The sequence below is a fragment of the Varanus komodoensis genome, unplaced genomic scaffold, assembly GCF_004798865.1.
Source record: "Varanus komodoensis strain SLA01 unplaced genomic scaffold, ASM479886v1 scaffold16, whole genome shotgun sequence".
Classification (NCBI taxonomy): domain Eukaryota; kingdom Metazoa; phylum Chordata; class Lepidosauria; order Squamata; family Varanidae; genus Varanus; species Varanus komodoensis.
The window spans coordinates 8,214,212-8,235,562 of record NW_025335468.1 but is presented as its reverse complement, the minus strand read 5'-3'; the positions used below and the strand labels follow the sequence as shown (position 1 = coordinate 8,235,562).

The 21,351-nt window shown below is 42.6% G+C and overlaps 1 protein-coding gene across 1 annotated transcript; it reads right to left on the bottom strand.

The window, feature by feature from the left end:
- Positions 1 to 468: 468 nt before the first annotated feature.
- On the bottom strand, positions 469 to 19,516 carry MRPL23 (mitochondrial ribosomal protein L23). The gene is made up of 5 exons (XM_044425866.1): positions 19,432 to 19,516; positions 16,258 to 16,380; positions 11,636 to 11,718; positions 10,231 to 10,304; positions 469 to 1,236 (listed from the first exon to the last, which is right to left on the bottom strand). The coding sequence occupies exons 1-5, from the start codon at positions 19,446 to 19,448 to the stop codon at positions 1,072 to 1,074; spliced, it is 462 nt and encodes a 153-aa protein (XP_044281801.1). The 5' UTR covers positions 19,449 to 19,516; the 3' UTR covers positions 469 to 1,071.
- Positions 19,517 to 21,351: the final 1,835 nt, after the last annotated feature.

Genomic DNA, 21,351 nt, shown 5'->3' with positions numbered 1-21,351 from the left:
TTACTGAAAAACACAAATGTGGGTTAAGTAGCAGGACAGGCCTTGGGGACCATGGCATTTGAGCTAGTATTTTCTAAAAAAGAAACAGTGTTAAGCTTCTGCATAGTGGGCTGCTTATGTTATGCCTTCCTGGCTGAAAATGGGCACGCAAACTCGAATGCACAAAAGGGAAATGGAAATCAGGCCTAACGTACACAGAGGACAAAGGCTTTGCCACAAAGGATCAGTGCAAAAAGCACCCCTTCTTCAGGGTACTCTAAGTTGACCGCTGTGGAGGCAAGGAGTGCAACATTAAATTATACTATAGTTTCTTAATAGTTGTATTCTATTTTATATTTAAACTGTGTGGCATTTTAGTCTTTAAACTGTCGATAATCTGCCCAGAAAAGATGGGTTATTGTGGATTAAAATATAATAACTAAGTATAAATCAAATGTCTACAGATGAACACATAAATGACAAAGAAAGGAAGTGAACAAGGTAATGCCTTTTATTAGACCAAGCTGAACCTGTGTGTGTATGTTGGGAAAATTCAGAGTCCTGCCTTCGAACAGCAACAACAAATTCTATGCAGTTTACACACCCAAGCACACCACCATGTTGTATTAATGGAGGAGGGGTGTCACCCGAAAAGCAGCACCAGAAACCCAGAGCTTTACCCTGTCCAGCAGTTCAGCACTGGCCACGTCATCCCAGCTTTCATATTCAGAGCTCATCATAACAACACTGGGCTTTCCCAGCCCTTCTACATACTTTCTATGCTCCAGTGAATGGCATTCAGATAACCTATTTAGGGCAGGAAGAGAATGGGAGCCTGGGCGATGCACTTCTTCAGACAGAGAGTGCAGTGAGCATTTCCTTCCACAAAAAGAAACAGTATGAATGGAAACTGAAGAGATTGTTCCCAAATGTCTTTGTATGCATACACGTTGTTTCTCAACTAAGTAACTCTGTCACACAAAACAAGTACCCACAACGGCTTTAAAACACCATCATCACTGTGATGGCATTACAAGATGACAACCAGTGCTGGATGCAACAGTTCCGGTCACTCCAGGCTACCTAATTCCTTCAAAGTCCAAACCAGTTAGGGACTCCTCCTTGCTTGGGGTCGTCTTTCTGCCTCTGCATCTCATCTTCCATAAATTTCCTCTGGATGTCTTCTACAGAGCCAGGCACAATGGTTTTTTCTGTTTCTGGAAACAAGTCCGGAAACTGAAAAGTCTGTCCTCCAGCCTAAAGACAGAAAACAAATGTTTAGTCTTATGTTCCAGTAGTAGCTACAACACTCTTTGGACAGCTGTGGGAAGTTTCAGAATGCTTCAGCCAACCTCCCAGAAACTCAGCAGAACTCAGAGAAAGTAAGCTACAGAATGTGTTATGTATTTTTATTCCACCCTTCCTCCAAGGAACTCAGGATTTCTTCCTCACACCATCATGTACTTAAATTGGTTTCTTTTCATTCCGACCTAATAACCTTGCTTATGGAGAATGACTAGCCCAAGGTCACCTAGTGAGCTACCTAGCTAGATTGAAATTTGAACCTGGGACTCTCCAGCCATAGACTGAAACTTTGACCACTGCACCACACTGGCTCTCCCCATGTTTTGTACTCCAGAAAAGGCAGCCAGCTTGCAACACCGGTTCAACAATGACACACCCATCCATTCAGAAAACCATAACTATTGAAAAATGGTGCAAGAATCCCCAAAGTGATCAGGTATACCTCATCAAATCAAGCACCCAGACAATCCATTTTCGCTGTGAAAAAATGTTAAATAAATACATCATAAAACTGCGTATCTCAATTGCAGCAGGTATGGTGTGACTGCACAGTTCCAGGAGGGAGGTGATCTTTGGCAGTCTTGGAATATGAGACAACCCGTGCTTTTCCCCGGCCTATCTTAGAACTGACATTATTCTACCTTTAAGAGGATATTTTAAAATGGGAGGAGCAGCACCACTGAAATGGGCCAATTAAGGCAGGGATGGGCAGAAGGGGTAAATCTCCAAATGTTTTGGAGTTCAGCTCCCAGAAGCCAAGCCAGATCATGATCAATGGTCAGGAATGCTGGGAGTTGTTCAGAATATCTAGAGATCTACTTTCTGAATTAAAATACACATCAGTGATCTCAACTCTGTGCTTGCCACCCCTAAGTCCAGTAACAGGAGAGAGAGAGAGAGAGAGAAGGAGAGAGAGAATATTAAAGCAATATTAAAGCTATTCAGCCTCAATGTCTACTGCACAACTGACTGAATAAAATGATATACTAGGCAAGACTGTATAATGATATGAAATAAGAAGTGATTTATGAAACTCATGTAATTCCTGAAATGCAGCATTAAAATTTACAGCAATCATTCTCCATAATGAAGAGAGTCAATGCCAACATCAAGTATTGCCACAGACTCAACGTCTCCCATTTGGAAAACAATCATCGGCTGACCTTTTAGCTTTTATTTAACAGCAGGAACCTATTATTCAAGGAAGGCATTCTATTCTGTTGACATTATCTCTTTATTTTTCCATATTGTGTTGACAATCTCATTAAAATCAACTCTGTCAGCTTTCCATTTACTTCAAGTAGAGGATTTGGTATAATAAAATGATCAGACAATAACATGGCATAGAAAGATGTGTTATAAAAATAATGACTGGGGCTATTTTGAAACTTATTTTCCAAAATACCTTAACAGTCCTAGCAGCCCACCCCTAAGGCACTTGGAAAGAAATGGTGTATAAACTCAGGACACATGAACATTTTTTCTGACATTCTACAAGAAAAAATTGCTTTTCAAGCTAATCAGGTTTTTGCCAATAAAAGTGGCCCCATGCAATTACTTTGGACTATACTTACAGAGAAGTGCAGTATAGCTTTCCACTTTATGCCCTGATGTTGGAAACAAGTACCTGGCCATTTCTCAGCCTAGTGCCCAGCCTGCTCTTGGTCCCAGTGCATTCCAACAATGTGGCTGCATTCACAAAATACAACAGGCAGACTTGCATAGTTACCACGGTCCACATTTTCTTACTATGATTGACCTGACAGACAATCAAACAATTTCTATGTCAATCTGGTTTCCATTCTCCTTGCTCAGTCCTCCCATGGTTGGGCATGTATCCCATCAACCACTGTGACTGAAATATAATCCCAATGGGCATTGCTCCTTGTCTATGTCACCTGCTTCTTCCTTTCTGCACATAGAGGCTGGATGACTGGAGTGGCTCCTCCACTCCACTTGCTGCTCATTCTAGGGAACTCTATGGTAGCTGCATGCCAGGACACTGGAAACAATAATCCTGGTTTCAAACAACATGACAAGCCATGGAGGTACAGAGAAACCATGCAACAAACTGTTGCTTCTTATTGTGATTTCTAAAGACCAAATGTGATGACGAAATACCCTAACTGGGTTCAGACAGTCCAACAATGGTAAAAGAAACATCATGGTTTGTTGTGTTAGTTCAGTGCTGCCTAAGATTCTATAGAGATGCTGCAGCAAGTTTCCTGCATCAGCTCAGGTTTGCACAGATGATCTCTGTGGTCATTTCCAACACTATTTGATTAAAGGGAACAAAGATTCAATGTCCCATCGTGAACCGTTCCCCATTCTAGCTTTGCCCTTAATTCTAGCCAAAAAAACAGACAACTGTTCTGGACAAATTGCTTGAAAGCATTATTAAAAATAGAATAAGCACACTGAGGGACAAGCCCCACTGGAAAAGAAATCAGCATGCCTTCCACAAAGGAAAGTCTTGTCTCACTAACCTACTTCAGTTCTTTGAGAGTGTCAATAAGCATGTAAACACACACGGTCCAGTAGTCACTGTTTACCTGAACTTGCAAAAGGCTTCTGACAAAGACCTTCATCAAAGGCTCCTGAACAAACTGAGAAGCCATGGAATAAAAGGAGGGGGTTCCTCTTACAGATCTCTAACTGGGTAAAGAAAAGTGGAGAGGGAGAGATTTTTCTCCCTTTCCCATAACACTAGAACCCAAGGTCATCCCATGAAGCTGACTGGTGGGAGGCTTAGGAAAGATAAAAGATGGCACTTCTTCATGCAACATATAGTAAACTGTAGCATTCACTGCCACAGGAAGAGGTGATGGCCACTAAATTGGATGGTTTTAAAAGGGGGCTGGAAAGATTCATGAGGAAGGCAGCTTTCAGTGGCTACTCGCATTGCTGGCCATGTGTTATCTCTTTTAGTAGAAGCAACATACCTGCATACACAAGACGCTGAGGAGCTTGAGGAGGTCTTGTACCCATCCTGCTTGAGGGATCCTGTGAGCAGTTGGTTTGCCACGGTGCGTAAGGAGAGTTGTACTAGATCAGGGTGGTCCAACACGCAGCCCCCAAAGCCTTGTTCTGTGGCCTTCTTGCTGCTTGGAGCCCTGCCATTCCCTCCCCACCCCCAGTCTGGATCCCATCGATGATACGGGCATGACTGCAGAAAGCTCTCTTGAGGCTGCCATCCCATCCTGCTCTCTTCCTAAGGCATGCCTTTGTGCTCATCAGCAGGAGTGGGCAAGGTATGCTGGGGAGAGTTCATTGGCTCAAGTACAAGAGGCTCAGGACACCGATTCTAAGATGGGAGGAGGGGCCAAGAGAGTCACATGAGAGGGTTTCTGAGCAGGAGAAACAGGGAATATAGGATGGGCCACCCCAGAGGAGGGGTAAATGTGCCATTAATTAATTGATGGTTAATTAAATATATTGTGAATACTTTAATTTATGATATGGAAATATAATTCATTGTGTGGCCCTCTGGTTCAATCTTGAAGCCCTCATGCGGCCCTCAAGGGACGAAAAGTTGGACCACCGTGACTAGATGGATCTTTGGTCTGATCCAGTATGGTTTTTCTTATGTCCCAACTACAGGGGATCCGAGAGGGCATTTTTGTCCCCTTGGATTCTCCCCCACCACATCGACTGCACTCAGTGGACTGCAACCTAATCTATGAGCAACTACACAAAAAGCCTATCAAAAAGTGTCCAGAATGTTAAAAGTGGTCAAATTTAGCTCAGTAACAATTCAACACATTGAATGCTCTGGAATTGTTATAGAGCACTATTCACAGCCTGCCATTCAGCAGTGCAATGTAGGCCACATGGACCTGCAGGTCATGCGTTGCCCAGTGCTGGCCTAGAAAGTCCGATCCATACATAACTGACCATCTCCATCTCTGCATGGCATCACCAAGGTCTTCAAAAGTATCCAGGCACTGTCCCTGTAACAATTCAATCAGGAACAACCAAGTAGCTTTTGGTAACTACTCTACCACTTTCCTTTGCTTGAGGTCCACTTAAATCCAGGCCTGGGCATTTTCCAGAAGCAATGCAACATTTTTTGTTTGTTTGTTTTTCAGGCAAAACTGAACTGGCTTTTAATGGCTGAGGTATTTTGGTAGTATGATTTCTCTTCCTGCCCCCCCCCCCCCCCCCCCCAGTTTTAAAATGGTTGTTGTTCACCTTACTTCTGAGGGATCAAGCAAGGCAGAAACCTTTACAAAAAACACTAAAACAACAAAAATAATGCCCATGTACACACCAAGGGCAGCAACTGGAAAGTCATCAAGCAATGTTTGCATGGTTGCCATCTGCCCCTTCTGCTTGCATGTACAATGTCGTCATTGAGTGATGTTGCTACACATACCAGGGCTGGGTTTACTGCCAAGCTGAGAACTGGGAGGCCTTGTCTATGGCAGACACAGCCCTTCTGTCCTCAAAGGGCAAGGATATGGCCTCTAAGGATGAGCCAAGGTGCCCGTCCTTGCACTTTTTCAACATTTGTCACTGCAGCACTGCAGGCTAAAGGCAAATGACTCAGAGCAAATGTTTCCATAAAGTGCGACACATTTTCCCACCCTCTTTTTTGATTGTTTGTTTTCAGAAAGAGGGCAGTGAGGAATGCTCAGACATGACAGTGGAACAGGACAATACCCTTTCAGCCGGCAATGAAAGTGCTCCTTAGCTCCCATTTCAAGGCTGGTCAAAATCAAATACTGAGCAGAAGTCAATCCGTATCTGGAACCTTTTAATAAATAAAAGTCAACGCAGACAAGTTGGCTCTTTCCATCTCTTGTTTTGCCGAGAAATGCTGATCTTGGCTGGCAGCCAGCTAGGGTTTGAAACAGCCAAGACATTACATTGAACTCTCCGAATTGAAAGCCTTATAAATCCTCCACAATACCAGGCAGTAATTTTGTACTGGTCAGGTTCTGGAGTGCTGAAAGCTTTATGAAAAATAGTTGCTGTGCATGTGCAGTAGCTAGTGTACCTTGACCATTCTGAAAATTCAGCTATATCCAGAGGAATACCTGTACAGACAGGGCTAAATACGCATATCTGAAGACCTCGTCCAATGAGTTATCAAAGCATCCTTAATCACAGCAATTCAAATATGAGTATCTGCCATACTGACAATCATTAACAACCATTTGATTGCAAGAGTGGAGGGATCCATGGACAAGATCTTTACTTCCATAATGCCAATGGGCTCTGCTACTGATCTCATTAGGATGTGAACAAATCATTTTGCCTGGGCAAGTTCTGCTTTAACATCCTCTCAGCCACACCTGTCAAGAAAAGGACTGGTGTGTCTTGCACCAGCTGAAGCTTCCACGAAGCCATCAAAGGCAGCCCCGTGTATGGCACTGCACAGTAATCTAGTCTCAGGGTACCATTATTATCACTACTGCATTACATTTATACCCCATATGCCATCTTCTTGCAAGGAAGCAACTTGCAAAGTTCTCATCCTCTCCATTTTATCCTCACAAAAACAACTGTGTGAGAGTCCATGACTGGCCCAACATCACACTGAGTGGTGACAAGACTCTGAATCTCCTGAGTCCCAGCCCAACACTATCACTGGATCTGAATCAGAAAAACTGGGATTAACCTTTCTATTGTGTGAACTTGTGTGACCTTAGCTGTGTGAACTTAAGACAAAGAGCACCTGAGGTTCTGAGGCCACAGAAGCTGTTTTCATATTGATAAATAACCCAGTACTAACTTTTAAAGCATAGAAAGAAAGCAGTAAGTCTGTATCACAACCAAGGTTACAAAATGTTTCTTCCTAGGAGGAGGGGGGAAAGCACATCAAGAACAGACTGAAACTACAGAAGGTGATATTGACCACAAGCACTAATTTGAGGTCATTTGCAAGGAGAGACAAATACCACCTGCACTGGGAGGAGGGGAGAAACAAACCCACATTTGTCCAGTTTTGGTGTGGAAGAGAATGAGCCCTTAATATTTAAGACAACCTGGTCCTTGTGCATATTCTTCAATTCTCTGCTCTCACCCATACAGCTATGGGTTAGCTGATGTCTAACACATCAGCCATTTCATCTTCCAACACTTGAATGCAATGATTAATCTGTGCATATTATATTGCATAAGTTGGCCTGGAAAGCAGAAGCTGATGACTTCCAGAGTAGAGAAACATAACTGCTGTATTTGAGACAAAACAATATTTCTCAGATGCGTAAGAGTGCCAGCTAGCAAAGAAAGCAAAGCAAAGTATGGAAGAATAATACTGCCACCTACTGACCCTTTGCAGAGGCCAACATGAAAACCTAAAGTACGTAGATGGCTTTCTTACAGTATTACCTGGAACCTGGAACAAACAGGGACTTGTTTGAGCCATGGATTTGTTTACACCAATCAAAGGGTCAATCTGAGGTTGAAGCAAGGTAAAAGTAAGGAAAAGACCCTCAGAAGGACCAAGGACTCTTTCCTTGTCTATTTCATTCTGGACTATCTCTCTGTGAAAATGATACCATGGTAGCTGGCAAACTAAGGGAGCTGGCAAACCAAGGAGTTACACTATAAAATCTTGGCTCACCCTCTGCAAAGAAAGCTGAAGTGAGCTTGTTGATTTAGGACAACCACCTCAAATTAATTGATTCTAAAAGAGCGTGGCATCCCTAGTCATATGAAAGAGATCCTAGCAATGTTTTTTCCTGCCATATCATTCATGAGTAATAATAATTTGATGTAATATTCAATTACACACAAGTCAGCTAGAAAAACGTAATAGGTACCCTACAGGATTAGCAACTGATTAAAAGCTAATCAGAAGTAGCATTTTAACAAATGTGGTTATTGCTACTGACTTCCAAGTCAGTAGCAATCAAAAGATTAGTCATTCTTTAGAACAAAATCAACATCAACCAAGAAATGTTAAGTAGATAAGCCAAACCAGCTAAGATAGAATAAGAAACGTTCCATTTGTCTTTTAAGAAGTTCACTACGTGTGGTTAAAGAGAGAGATGATGAAGGCTGAAATCCAGGGAGTAAGTCCCATTGAACCCAGTGGGGCCTAATTCTAAGTAGACACAGGATTGTACAGTTTTTTTAGCAACTCATTGCATGAGACTACATGACACTGTCATCAACCAAGCAAATAAATTATGCAATAAATCATGCACAACCCATGGTGTGCCTGACAGATGATCAGGTTCACCTTCCGTTGTCCTGCCATCCCACTCTTCCTCTCTTGGGCCACCAGCCGGTACCTCAGGGGACACTGCAGCTGAACCCTGTTCCACTCACGACCTCTTTTTGGCCACCACTACAGCCTTTCCCCCACTTTTTGCAATCTTTTCATGATCTCTGCCAGTGACAACCCACCCAACACATCCAAGCAAGACACTAAACTTGTTTGAGCCATGGTTCTTGTCAATGGTTCACCTCTGCCCATGGTTGGCCACTTTTTAATTATCTTTTCAGCAACAAAACCATGCACACATATGTTCATAACGTAGGGATGGAGTGCACAACTGCACACCTCAGTTCTTCCCTGCAGTCACACAGAGCTTCAGAGGGACTCCAACGCAGCAAATCTTCTGAACACGTATGAAGGTCGATGCACCATCAGCTATGAAACCCTATCCTGTCCCGAGTCAGAGGCAGTGATACATTTTACCTAACCACCAGGGATACTGAAAAATTAAAAGGTATACAGAGTACAGCTACAAATGTGTGAATGGGATTAAATGGCTTCACTCTAGATCTCTCCAGTTTACAGGCAGTATGTCAGCTACTAGCCAAATGCCGGAACCCCCTTATGGTGAGACTAGCAACCCTACCCAGCATTGGCAGAGTGGATGAAATTCTGAGGCTATGAGCTGCAATGCTAAGACAACATGCCAGTATCAATCCCTCTGGCACAACAGCTGTCACTGGTTTTATTATGCCAACTGTTGGATGCCCCTCCCAATGGTCCAAACATTTGTCTGGGGAGAAAGGTATGTTAAGCAATCTCTCAGTCAGTCCTCCTACGGCTTATGACTGATCTGACAGCCCATTCTCTTCCCTCTGAGAAAGAGACAGGAGAAATTAAATGTAAATGCACAACCTAAAAAAATAATCAAAAACCCACACTGTGCCAACCCCCCCCTCCAAATCCTGTAGACTCACCTATGTGGCCTCCTCCTCCTCCTCCTCCTCCTCTCCTCCTTAGGCCTGGGATGTTTGAGAATGTTCATACATTCTTTAACCAAAGTAACTATTTCAATATCATAACTTGCCTCAGAACAAGCTTTCCACAGCTGGTACCCTCCAGGTGTGTTTGACTGTAATTCTCTTGATTCCCAGCCAGCATGCCACAAAGAAGTGCAGGTGCTGTGCACTAGAAGATCTGAGGAGAGCTGCCCTAAAAACCCCAGAACACTTGTGGGGAAGCTGAAAATCATATATTAGAGAATCTCGTGGTTATCTCATGGGGAAATCAGGTCAGTGCAACTAGTTTAGCTTTGATTACAAAGTTTTTCCTAGAGTAACCCTAGAAGGCCCTTTTGCCTTTTTAATGGTAATACAGAAAGGAAGAGGCATTTCACATTGACCAGTACACAAATAGGAAAATGATCATGTTTAGCATATATAGGTTAACCCTAATCCAGCTACTGATAATCCTGCTCTCATTGTCTCACACCTTCAGCAACAAATCACATCATGGTGGCTCTATCAATCCAAGTGACAATTCCTAAGCCTAAAATGCACCCTGCTGGATTAAAACAAAGATCTATCTAGTCTGCGGCTGTGAACTAGAAGCTCTTTGATGCCCTTTGGAAAAATAGCCTCATAATGACAGAATTTCAACACACACACATTTTTGTTTATCCATACAATTCAGAAGATGGGTGAGATAGTCTGTTAAAGAAATGTGTTAATCTAACAGCCTTCCATTCCCAACTTCAAACATATGTTTTAACTCACCAGCTGTACATAAGCAACCTTGTAATCTGGCTTCTTGATATGTCTGTTTTTATGGTCCCTCTGCTTGTTTGAACCTGTTAAGGAGATGAACATTTGAAAGGACTTCCCATGAGCTATCCCCCCATTTCCCTAATAAATGCTTCTTCAATTAGGGACGGTTTCAATGTTTTGGGGAGTTCAGTTTTGCAGTTGTAGAAAGAGAATTCCATGTGCTTAGAAATGGTCCTATGACTACTCTGATCAGAGCAGGTCAACTCTTATCTCAGAGCCACTGGGAGCCGTTGTTATTTAAGGGTTGTTTCCCCTACATGCCATGCCACCCAGGTTTTCACAGCATGACAAGTTGTGCAAAGGTGGGCAATTAAGCAATTCAAACAAATCAGGGTGGCTAATCTATTTGTACGAAACTGCCCGGTCTCTGTTATAATTGCACAGCCATTGACCTCTTTTGGCTGCCTGTTCCACACAGATGTACATCAATGCGGATTTCACAAGAAGGTAGAAATCAAGACATTTTAGGTGAAATCTAACTTAAGTTTGCATTCACAGTAACTGATCTCACAGGATTTATCTCGTGCATCTCCAAAAAGTGTAATGCTAATTGCAGCAAAGCCCATTCACATCCACCAGATTTGCACAGGACATGCTCCCATGGGACTATGCGCAGGAAAGGTAAATCTGTTTGCATAGTTAGTGGATTTAGCATAATATTTACCATTGATTTGTCTAAAGAAGCTTTAGCAAACCTCCCTGCCTTGCCATTCCTCTCACCACCCTTTCATTATCTATCTTCTTTGGAATAAATAAGAATATTCTCATTGTTTCCCCTTTCTTGGAAACCTGGAAGCTTCCCATCTGACTCAGCAGATCTGCTTTCTTAATCAATTTTACTATCTTAATCTGCATCGCTGATTTGTATACAACCACCAATATTCTTGTAGAGGGAAAAAGACTTCTGCCCTCCTGCTGCGTTGGACTTCAGTTCTCACCAACTCTCAGCCAGCATGGCCAAAGAAGGTATGTTCCAGGCCACCTTCTTCATGTCTTTTAAGTCAATCAGAGTGCATACAAATGATGGCTGGTTTCTTAGGAAATTTTAATGATTATAGATGTATCAGTAACAATAGACTATAAACCCAAATGTGATCCTATGAAGCAGAAGATGAGAATACAAAAATGAAGCCCAATTCACAATGGAATCAATTAATTTACGCCCAGCTATAACATCCTTTTTTATCCTGTTCTATAGGGTGGCAATCACAAGGGTGGCAATCACAATAAATGACAAGCAACTGACTCTCCAAATACTAGAGATTTGGGGGAAAGAAAGAAAAATGTAACCCAGCAATTTTGCTGAAAACACAGAACTGGAAAGACCATCCAAAAAAAAAGACTTAAGACTCACCATGCTGGATCCTGGTTCTTACAGCAGCCACAGGAACATTGTAAATTTTTTCAAGGTATTCCTTCAGTTCCACTCTTGTCATCCTGCACCAAATGCAAGCAAACCATTGAAACACAACAGGCGTCTTCATTTAATTTCTAGCCATGTCTTTGAAAGAAAATGTTTTTTATGTAGCTCAAGATTGTTTTAGTGGTGCAGCTCAGAGTGAGCAAAACTGAAATATAATCCAGACACAGCAGAGGTGTTACTTTTTACACTGGGAGACTGTTCAGCCCAGGGAAAGGGGAAGCATAGGGTCAGCCCTGCTGCTCCTGAATACCCAGGGGCACAAATAGCCAGAAGTGCCTTTTATCAACTTTATGTTATACACCAACTGTGCCCTTTCTTGGAGAAACCGCAGCTCACTTCAGTCATTCTTGTTCTTCAGGCTGGATGACTGTAACAGACTCACAGCGGGTTGTCATTGAAGAGAGCTGAAACGCTTTAAATGGTTCAGAATGCCACTGCCATGTTTTGACGGGAGCCTCTCAAGTCCCCGCAGTCACCAAGCCACATCAGTCATCTTTTCCCCCAGGGTCGGGTAACTTGTGCCCCTCCAGATGTTTTCGCCCACAATTCCGACCAGCCTTAACCAGCATGCCCACCAGTGACTGATCCTGGCCAAAACATCTGGAAGGCGCCAGGGGTGGGCAGTATACCTTTAACCCATTTCACTGCCAATCACTTGTTCCTGGACTCAGTTCAAGGTGCTGGTTCAATTTTTCGAGCACTATGCTTCCCGGGACAAGAATACCCCCAAGAGTTGCCTGTCCCATTTATACCTTGCCTGGCAGAAAATTCTATTCTAATTTGGAGGCCAACCATTAAGTCCCTCCACTATCTGATGTACAGTGGGCATTTCCCACCCTTCCCCACTGTGTTAAGTCTGGCCCTATTACTGCCTGTTTTTAGACAGGAAATAAAGATAACTGTACTTCAGTGGACTTTTCACACCCTTGTTTATTAAGAATTTATTTCAGTCTATATGGGCATGCTTTGTTTTAAAGATCTGATAGAATATATCTCATATCTTCATTATCACGATATTGTTTGCTTATTTTTAGGACTTTATGCCATCTTGAATACCACTATAGAAAACTGAGGTAGAAATGGAAAAACACCAATCACCCCACCAAGCAAAGTCCCAGGGGAATCATTATTCAGAAATTCAATCAGCTGTTCCTGCCATAAACCAAGGACATGTGCTAAAACATGATTTCAGAACATCAGCTTTAGCCATATGTGTCCTCATATTTTAAAAATAGTCATGGGCAGAAGAATCAGTGATTAATCCAGCATTTGTTCAACATTTGTTAAGGCTGTCCTCATGCACACTGAACTCTGAAATAAGCTGCATTTGAATCAGCGGCTTGCTTCCAAACATGGTTAGAAGCCCAGTATAAAACACATGTGCACACACACGCACACACACAAATGGCACCCAATACCACTATTAAAAATTAATAAATTTTAAAAAGCACAAAAACTCATGAACTCATTTAGTGGGTGAAAACTACTACTGCAGAGAGTTTAAGTAAAAGAGAGAAACAGTACATGGGCCCTGCCAATACATCAGCACCAAGTGAGACCCCATTCTCTCATTTGTGTCTCCACCCCCAGAATCCAAGCCAATCTTAAAGAGCATTTTGGGAAAATGTTTTATCTTTTAATTATTACAATGGTTTATAGCCTACCTTTCAGGATACAAACACTTGCAGGGACGCTTACAAAAAGTAGCACTGATTTCATGATGCATCACTAGCACATATTATTTATTTAGAAGATTTGCAGCTCCACTTTCTATCAGCTGACTATCAAGGAAGCTCTCAACAGATTATAATAAATGGGCACACACAAAGCACAACTCCATACAATTTGGCCAAAAATCAGGGGGGAGGGGCAGAGTTCCACAGTCACAAGGAAACTGGCATTTAAAGCCAAGGATTGCTTCTAAGCCAGAAGTGAGCTCCCAGCAGCTACTCCTTCTTCTGTGACCAATGGATGAGCCCAAAGTGGTCTTCCCCTTCACAATGATATTCTTCACTGCCATTGGTTCAGCCTTCCTTCAGCTCACCTGCAGTCCTAAAACAACCATATGAATCAGGACTCCCTGCACAGTTTTTCAGAGCTTTACCCATCCTTTGCCACACCATGGGAAGCAGATTACCCAATTGTTAGTACAGGTAGTCCCCAGGTTATGGACAAGTTCTGTTCCTGAGAACATCCTTTAGTCGAATTTGTATGCAAGTCAAATCACATGAGTAAGCCAAATGTTTGAATTTGTTTTACCTTTCTTTGTATATAAAACACTTAAAACATCTTAAACACAATACAGCATTGTAATAATACAGTAATAACAAAGTAAGTTATTTGTTATTTGTATGTGTGTATGTAGGTAGGTAGGTATAAGGTATTGTACAAAACACATTTAAAAAACAGTTCTTAAAACAGTTTAGAACATTCTTGAGGTACAATTAAGTCTAACTTTAACTGATGGTGAAGGAGATGGACCTCATGCTGGAGAATCAGGATCTGAGAGGTGGAGGGTGGGGTACCAATGGAGTTGCTTTCTTGAAGTAGGGTTGTTTGTACAGCCATTTACTTTTTCTCGCCATAAGCAGCCTTGTAGCCACTGAAGGCCTTGGTAACTGCAGAGTAAAACCTTTGTGAACCTCTCTGTGTTAGGCTCTTGCTCCTCAACTTTGCCATCCCTACTTCATAGTGACAAAAAGCTGTGAATACTGTATCTCTAGGGAACTTTGCAGCCACTAAGACACATCGCTAAACGCATTGCATAGTTCCTGAGAGAGCTGTGGCTATCTCTAGAGAAAAGCCTTTAATATCTCTAGTGAATCTCTATCTCTAAAGAAAAGCTGTGAATATATGTAGGGAACTACATATTCCCTACATGAATATATGTAGGGAAGGAGCGCTTACATCCATATATGCCCGCCCGCCCCTTGAGATCTGCGGGAGAGGCCCTTCTCCGGGAACCCTCCATGAAAGAAATTAGGAGGGTGGGTACTTGGAGGAGGGCTTTCTCTGCGGTGGCGCCTAATCTATGGAATGCGCTCCCCAGAGAGGTCCACCTGGCGCCATCGTTGTTTTTCGGCGCCAGGCGAAGACCTTTTTATTTAAGCGGCATTTTAACTGTTAATATTATTGGATTTTTATCTGGCCAGGCGGCGGCTTATTTTATATTGTTATTTTTTGTATTTTAGCTTAAAGTTTGTATTTTACAAACATTTTAACTTAATATTATGTTAAGTTAATGTTTTAACTTAATGTTTGTATTTTAACTTAATGTTGTGAGCCGCCCCGAGGCTTCGGCGAATGGGGCGGCATAGAAATGTTTTAATAAATAAATAAAATAAATAAATAAATAAACAAACTATGCACCCACTGATGCATCACATAGATCCCTAAAGATATTCACAGCTTTTTACTAGATAATCATATGGGCTTTATGGCAGTCCCTGTGTATGTAAGTATGTTTTGTTCATAACCTGGATGTTCGTAACCCAGGGACCACCTGTATTTATTATATTATATTATATTATATTATATTATATTATATATGTATTGGATTTTATTTCTTTACCACCCAATACCCAAAGCTCTCTGAGAAACATACAGCAGTGCCCCTGTTTGTGAAACCCACGTGGTTTACTGCAGGGATGGAGAATGTGTAGTTGTCCAGATGTTGCTGGACTAACTCCCATCATTCTAGACCACTGGATATGGTGGTGGAAGCTGGAATCTCGCAACGTCTGGAGAGACACAAATGAACACCTTCTTCAAAGGCATAATCTTTTCATTCACAATCTGCCTCCATGGGAAGGCAGTGCTGCCCACCCAGCAGCACTAGAACTAGCTCTGTGTCTTATTAACAAAGAACAACAAGTCACAAGGGGATTTTCCTAACATTCTAACTAACACACAGCAGAAGACCACCAAATTCTGCTTGAGAATTTAACATTTGTCCCTGATATTGCAGAATCTTCTGCAGAACTAGAAAGACATTGGACTACTTTAGAATAACGTTCCCAACCTTAATGACATACATGGTACAGTAGAGGATCCAGTCATCTGAGACTCAGCAGCGGTTCTGAAACCTGGAGCTGTGCAAGACCCTACAACGAAGGGCAAACAACAGCCCTCCTGAGGCATTCAGATCTGTAACCATGAAGGGCACGTGGAGATAGGTGCTTCAGCCCATCTGGCCCTGATCTTCCCACACTGATGGGAGGTCTGAACAGGAACTGTAATCTTGTCTGGTTGAATGTGGTTATAGTACTCAATTTACACATGGTTCCTGATCTGCAGAAAGTGGCTATAGTTCATGAAGAAAAGTGACTATTAAGAGCTCCCCAATCAACACAGGGATAGCACACCTCCCCCTGTGCCCTGCATGATCGCAGATTTCAAATGCATGAGGCAGGCTCACATTCAAAGCAATTTCTCATCGTACTAATGCCTATGATATGGTGTACTTGCTTACTGGCTGTAACACTGGGGAGGCAGGCATTTTCACAAAATGTTTTAAGCAGCAGGCAGGTATCCCCTTCTCTATATGTACTTACTCCATTGGAATGCGAAATTGTACTGTGTCTTCTGGCTGTGAAACACCAGGCCTTACCAGAGTTAAGAAATAATCAGTCCGGAAAACCCTTAACTGAGGATTTCCCAGTTGGTACAGGGGATACCTGCAGAAAAAGGAAATAAATAAAAATAATTAAAATGGACATCTAGGAACACCATTTATTACTAGCATGTGGGAAGCACAAATTCCAACTTGAAACCTTGTTTAAAATAAGCAGCTTCTGTAGATTTATAAACATTTCTAGACAAAGGTAATAATGATCTATCGTGGAATAAGATGACCTAAGAAGTTTGCTCTGGTATATGGCAAGGGCTAAAGCAGAGAAATGGAGTGGGCTTAGGAAGCAGATACAGAGGAGAAAAGCAAGCAAATCAGCAGAGGGGAAAGCCAAGGAGAACAAGAGGAAGGGAAGCTTCACCATGACAATTTTGCTTCCATTTAGAACACAGTCTGCTTCAAATGTTACAGAATTCCCACGCAGGAGACTTTTGTGCAGGAATCATGTGCAATCTGTGTGTATATCATAACAAGGCACAACCATACCATTACGCTAGTCACTGAATTATATACATCACTGAAAGCTGTGCCTAGCAATGCCTACCCAGGGCATTTGCTGTGTGAGTTGTATCCACGATCTGTTTCTTGCAGGCAGAATGGCTATGCTCATGGAAGGTGCCTCTATCTGATTTTCTGCCACCCCGCCCCATCCCCACACCACAGCTCACCCATTCAGTACAGCCCCATGACTCTCGGCTTAAAGTTTTCAGAGGACCAGAGCAGCTGCCATGGGAAAAAGAGATGGAAAGGTCTTCTCCCACCAGTCCAGTTGCATGTGACTAATTCTGAATCTGACTTTACATGTGTAAAATCACAAAACACAAACACACACAATACACATGCAATTGTGAAAGATTATACAGTTTGCATGCTAGTTCCTGCCTCAAAGATTTGGGGAATTAAAAACAATTGTCAAATCTTGACATCCGAATGCTTTCTTTTAATAAATTACTGGAGTCATTAATAGAGAAACTTGCAGAAATGGACAGAAAAATCTGCAGAAATAAACAAGTGTGCAGGCATTGGAGAACCCTTTCTTTTAAGCGAGTCCAAAAATCTGTGTTCAAATCAATATGGAATTGCAATTCTTGGAACTGACAATAATACCTTTCTCTTGCAAAAAGGTGCTGGATTCAGTAAAGTAGCAAACCTGTCAGTTCCCCACTTCTAAGGGTCACTGCAGAGTTACAATTGCCAGAGGAATAGCCCTGTCAGTCTATTGCAGAAAAATGCATAGTCTTGTGGCACTTATGGCATAAACAGTCACAGCCTACAATCCATTCAATCAGATACATGGTGTCATCCTAAACTGCACATATAAGGTGTGTCCAGAAAGTAATGAGAATGATATTTTAGAAAGTCTTTTGTTGAAAAAATTTACAATTGAACATTGTTTCCTTCAAAGTATGCACCTTGTGAGTCTACACAATGCTCCCAGCAATTTTCCCATTATTCATAGCATCCCTGGAAGTCTTCAAGTGGGATGGCGTTCAGAGCCTACATAGTGGCTCTTTGAACATTATTCACACTACCAAAATGGTGTCCTTTCAAACCATTCTTCATCTTTGGGAAGATGAAAAAGCCACAAGGAGCCAAGTCAGGGCAGTAGGGTGGATGGAGAAGCACCATGATGTGTTTTTCAGCCAAAAACTCTCTGACAGCCAAAGCACTGTGACTCAGTGTGTTTTCATGATGAAGGATCCAAGTTGGGCCAGTCTCAACTTGTGCTATCGGTACGCTTGTGCAGATGATAGTGCAGCTTCTCCATAAGCTTTCCTCACCATTTCCAAAGTTTCTGATGCACTTTTACCCAATTTCACACAATCTTATCACATACCGCTGTTCCAAACTCACTTGCATTTTTCTTAATATGGGGGACTTGAACAGGGTGTCACAAAAAGGAATGTCTTGACTCTGGCAAGGCTGGAATTATTATTATTATTATAACATTTCTATGCCGCCCCTTGCCGAAGCCTCGGGGCGGCTTACAACACAATAAGATACATTGAAATACAATAGAACATAATAAATTACCAATAAATACAAAAATACAAAAAATACACTGAGATATAATAATATAAAATTAAAATTAACAGTATAAAATAAGTAAATAAAGAATATAGGAGGAGGAAAGGAATGCAACTGATCAGTGCTCTAATTTATACCTGGCACTCCAGCCTAAGTTACCTTGGCCAGCTTCTCCCTTCTCAGAGCCTTCTCGAGCATAGAGACTTCATTCTCATTACTTTCTGGACATACCTCATACATATACCCATAGTTAGTGGAGGGTTATTTTGCAACGAGTTATGTCAATGGGTAAAGATATGCAGAAGGAATAAACAGTAGCAATACACTATAAACAGTTCTCATTCACAAAACAGCTGCTGCTGGTAACACATCTCAGCATAAGGTAAGCCAATTAACACATGATTTTTGAAAAATCAATCCTGAATCAAGCCCTAAGTTTTTACTCAATCGGTTACATGGAGCTGAAAATTTTTCTGAAGCCAGGGAATACCATCCTGCAACTTTAATAACGATTATCTCTTAAACCTATTTACACAGTGTTACACAACAAAACCTGAAGCCATATAGGATGGAGCCACCCAGAAACACCCCCTTCACAAATGCCCCACAGCCTCTAATTTAAAGTAACATACGAGGCTTCTTAAGCTTGTTGAGCCACTGCAGTCTCGGGAATCATGACTCCAAAAATCAGAAGCGAGAACTGCCTCTAGCATTCCTAAAGCGTCCTAAACGTGTTTAAGCAGTTTTAAATTCCATGGTATTTCAACTGGTTTGCACCTGCGTTTTTAATGCCTTATCTAATGTTATCTGAGTTGACAATGGACGGAGGTCAACAGAAGCGGCACAGCGATGACAGGAAGAGAGGACGTAAACTGGGATCTGAACCGGAGACTCCGGGCTGCTGCGACCGCGAGTCGAGCGCTTCGCACGTGACTCCGCAGCCGGCACGAGCCGGCGGCCACCGCCACGAGCCCGCGAAAAGCAAAAAGGAACATGGAACCCGGAGACTGAATTGCGCGGTGCGCGCGGAGACTGCAAGCAGCTCCTTCCTTTCCTGCCCATTACTCACACGATTCGCCTAGCCATGACTGCCACCTCGCTCCACCGACAACCTCATCGCCTCCGGAAAAGGAGACGGACGTCCGGCTAAGGGACGGGAGCATAGAGGTAGGAAACTGTAGAGTCACCATAGCGCTTGCCCGGAAGCAACCCTGGCCGGTTTTTTGGACAAAAGCCTACTCGCGTCTGCTCAGTTTAATGCACCTTGCTCTCTGAAAAGTGTCGTGCAGCCACCGAGGTCTTTCTCACCATGGGAAACGATGGGGAAAGCCAAGATTCCAGCGTGTGCTTTTTTTCCCCCGCCCTAACAAGGAGTACCAACTCCCTACGAGTCGTACAGCGTGGAAAATATTAAAGTTCACTCCGATTTTTTTAATATTTTAAGACTATTCGTCATCGCTACATGGTGCACTAGCTGCGAGCAAAGTGAGAAAACGAGGGTAGCTTACGACAGCCTTGCAGTGTAGCCCGCTGTTCATACTGCAAATGATGAATGGGAATGGGGCTAATTTGGCTTTCTAGCACTAAATTTGTCGTACTGTATGTCCCTTATGTTGCAGTAAAAGCAGCAGTGACCTCTTCAACATTTTCTCAATAAAGCTGGAACATTTTTCATTCTCTAATGAAACGAATTGAACGAATCGCTCTAGAGATTTCGGGGGAGAGAAACTGAACAAGTCGCCCTAGAAAATTAGAGGGATTCTCCTGCTTGCATGTACAGTTTCCGACTAGAACATGGAAGTAGATGTGCATAACTTTATTTTTCTATCTCTATGGGCTCTCCAGTGAAATTTCTTTTGAAGGTCATAGATATGAACAGATGCGCTGTCCCCCGCTCGAACTCATCGTATCTCGCAGGAGCCTGACAGTTCTACAGAGCTAGTGAAAATGAAGAGGGGTGCATGCATCTTTCTTTTTTTCGGGTTTATTGCAAGTACGCGCGCGGGGAGGGGAAGTGAAGCGCTCCCCGTTCACGCACGCCAATGCAGAGTCAAGCAGCCTAAGGGCATTCGTAAGCTCGCTTTCTCAGGCAGGTGAGCAGGATCCGGCCCACCTCAATACTATGACCAGTTGGAAAATCACTGGACTGTTACACCCAGCAGCGATGCCTTCGGGCAATTTAAGAAGAAAAATACTCAATGTGCTGTTATGATCAGTGTTTAATAATCCATAGATATCAGTGTATTCTAACGCGCATTCCCAAAGAGATCTGACAAAATGTTTTGCATTCTGAACCTGCTGATCCTGCAAGTCAGGTTGTAGGATCCTACCCTACTCCTTTTTAGGCCTAGAATAATTTCAAGAGGATCTTGTCAAGAAAGGGTTTGTTTGCTTATGTCCAACTTAGTTCAGTCCATTCTAACATGCAGGCAATACCTGAGTGCCTTTTGTCTGGACAGTTATGGACAATCCTCAAATTCACTGTGAGAGCAACAAAATATTCTGAATCACATGCATTCAAATCGCCATTCAGATAGAACAGATGCATTACAATGGCCACTGTCTACCCTTTAAGTATGTCCCTGGGGTTTAGCCACTGCAGTGTGTGTTCTTCTCAGTGTCTGAGAGGAAAGTCTAAGAAACCTCTTCCCCATGTTCCCACAACTCTGGAGCTGTCTTGGCTTATGGTTGCTCTCTGCACAATATCTGTATCAATAATTATTAAATTGCATTTATATTCCACCATTTTTCCCCTTTGAGGAGCCCAAGGTGGCTTACATGGCCGCAGCCTCACAGAGTCTGTCTGGCCCAAAGTCACCCAGTGAGCGCCCTGGCTGAGTAGGGGCTAGAACCTGGATCTCCCGGGTTCCACACACTAGCCACCACACCACAATAGCATCTGTGGGTGTGGAACGAGGGGCAGGTTCTGCCTCCATCACATTATACTCAGCTGCAAAACTGTATGTATTCCATCCCCACAGGGAGGAAC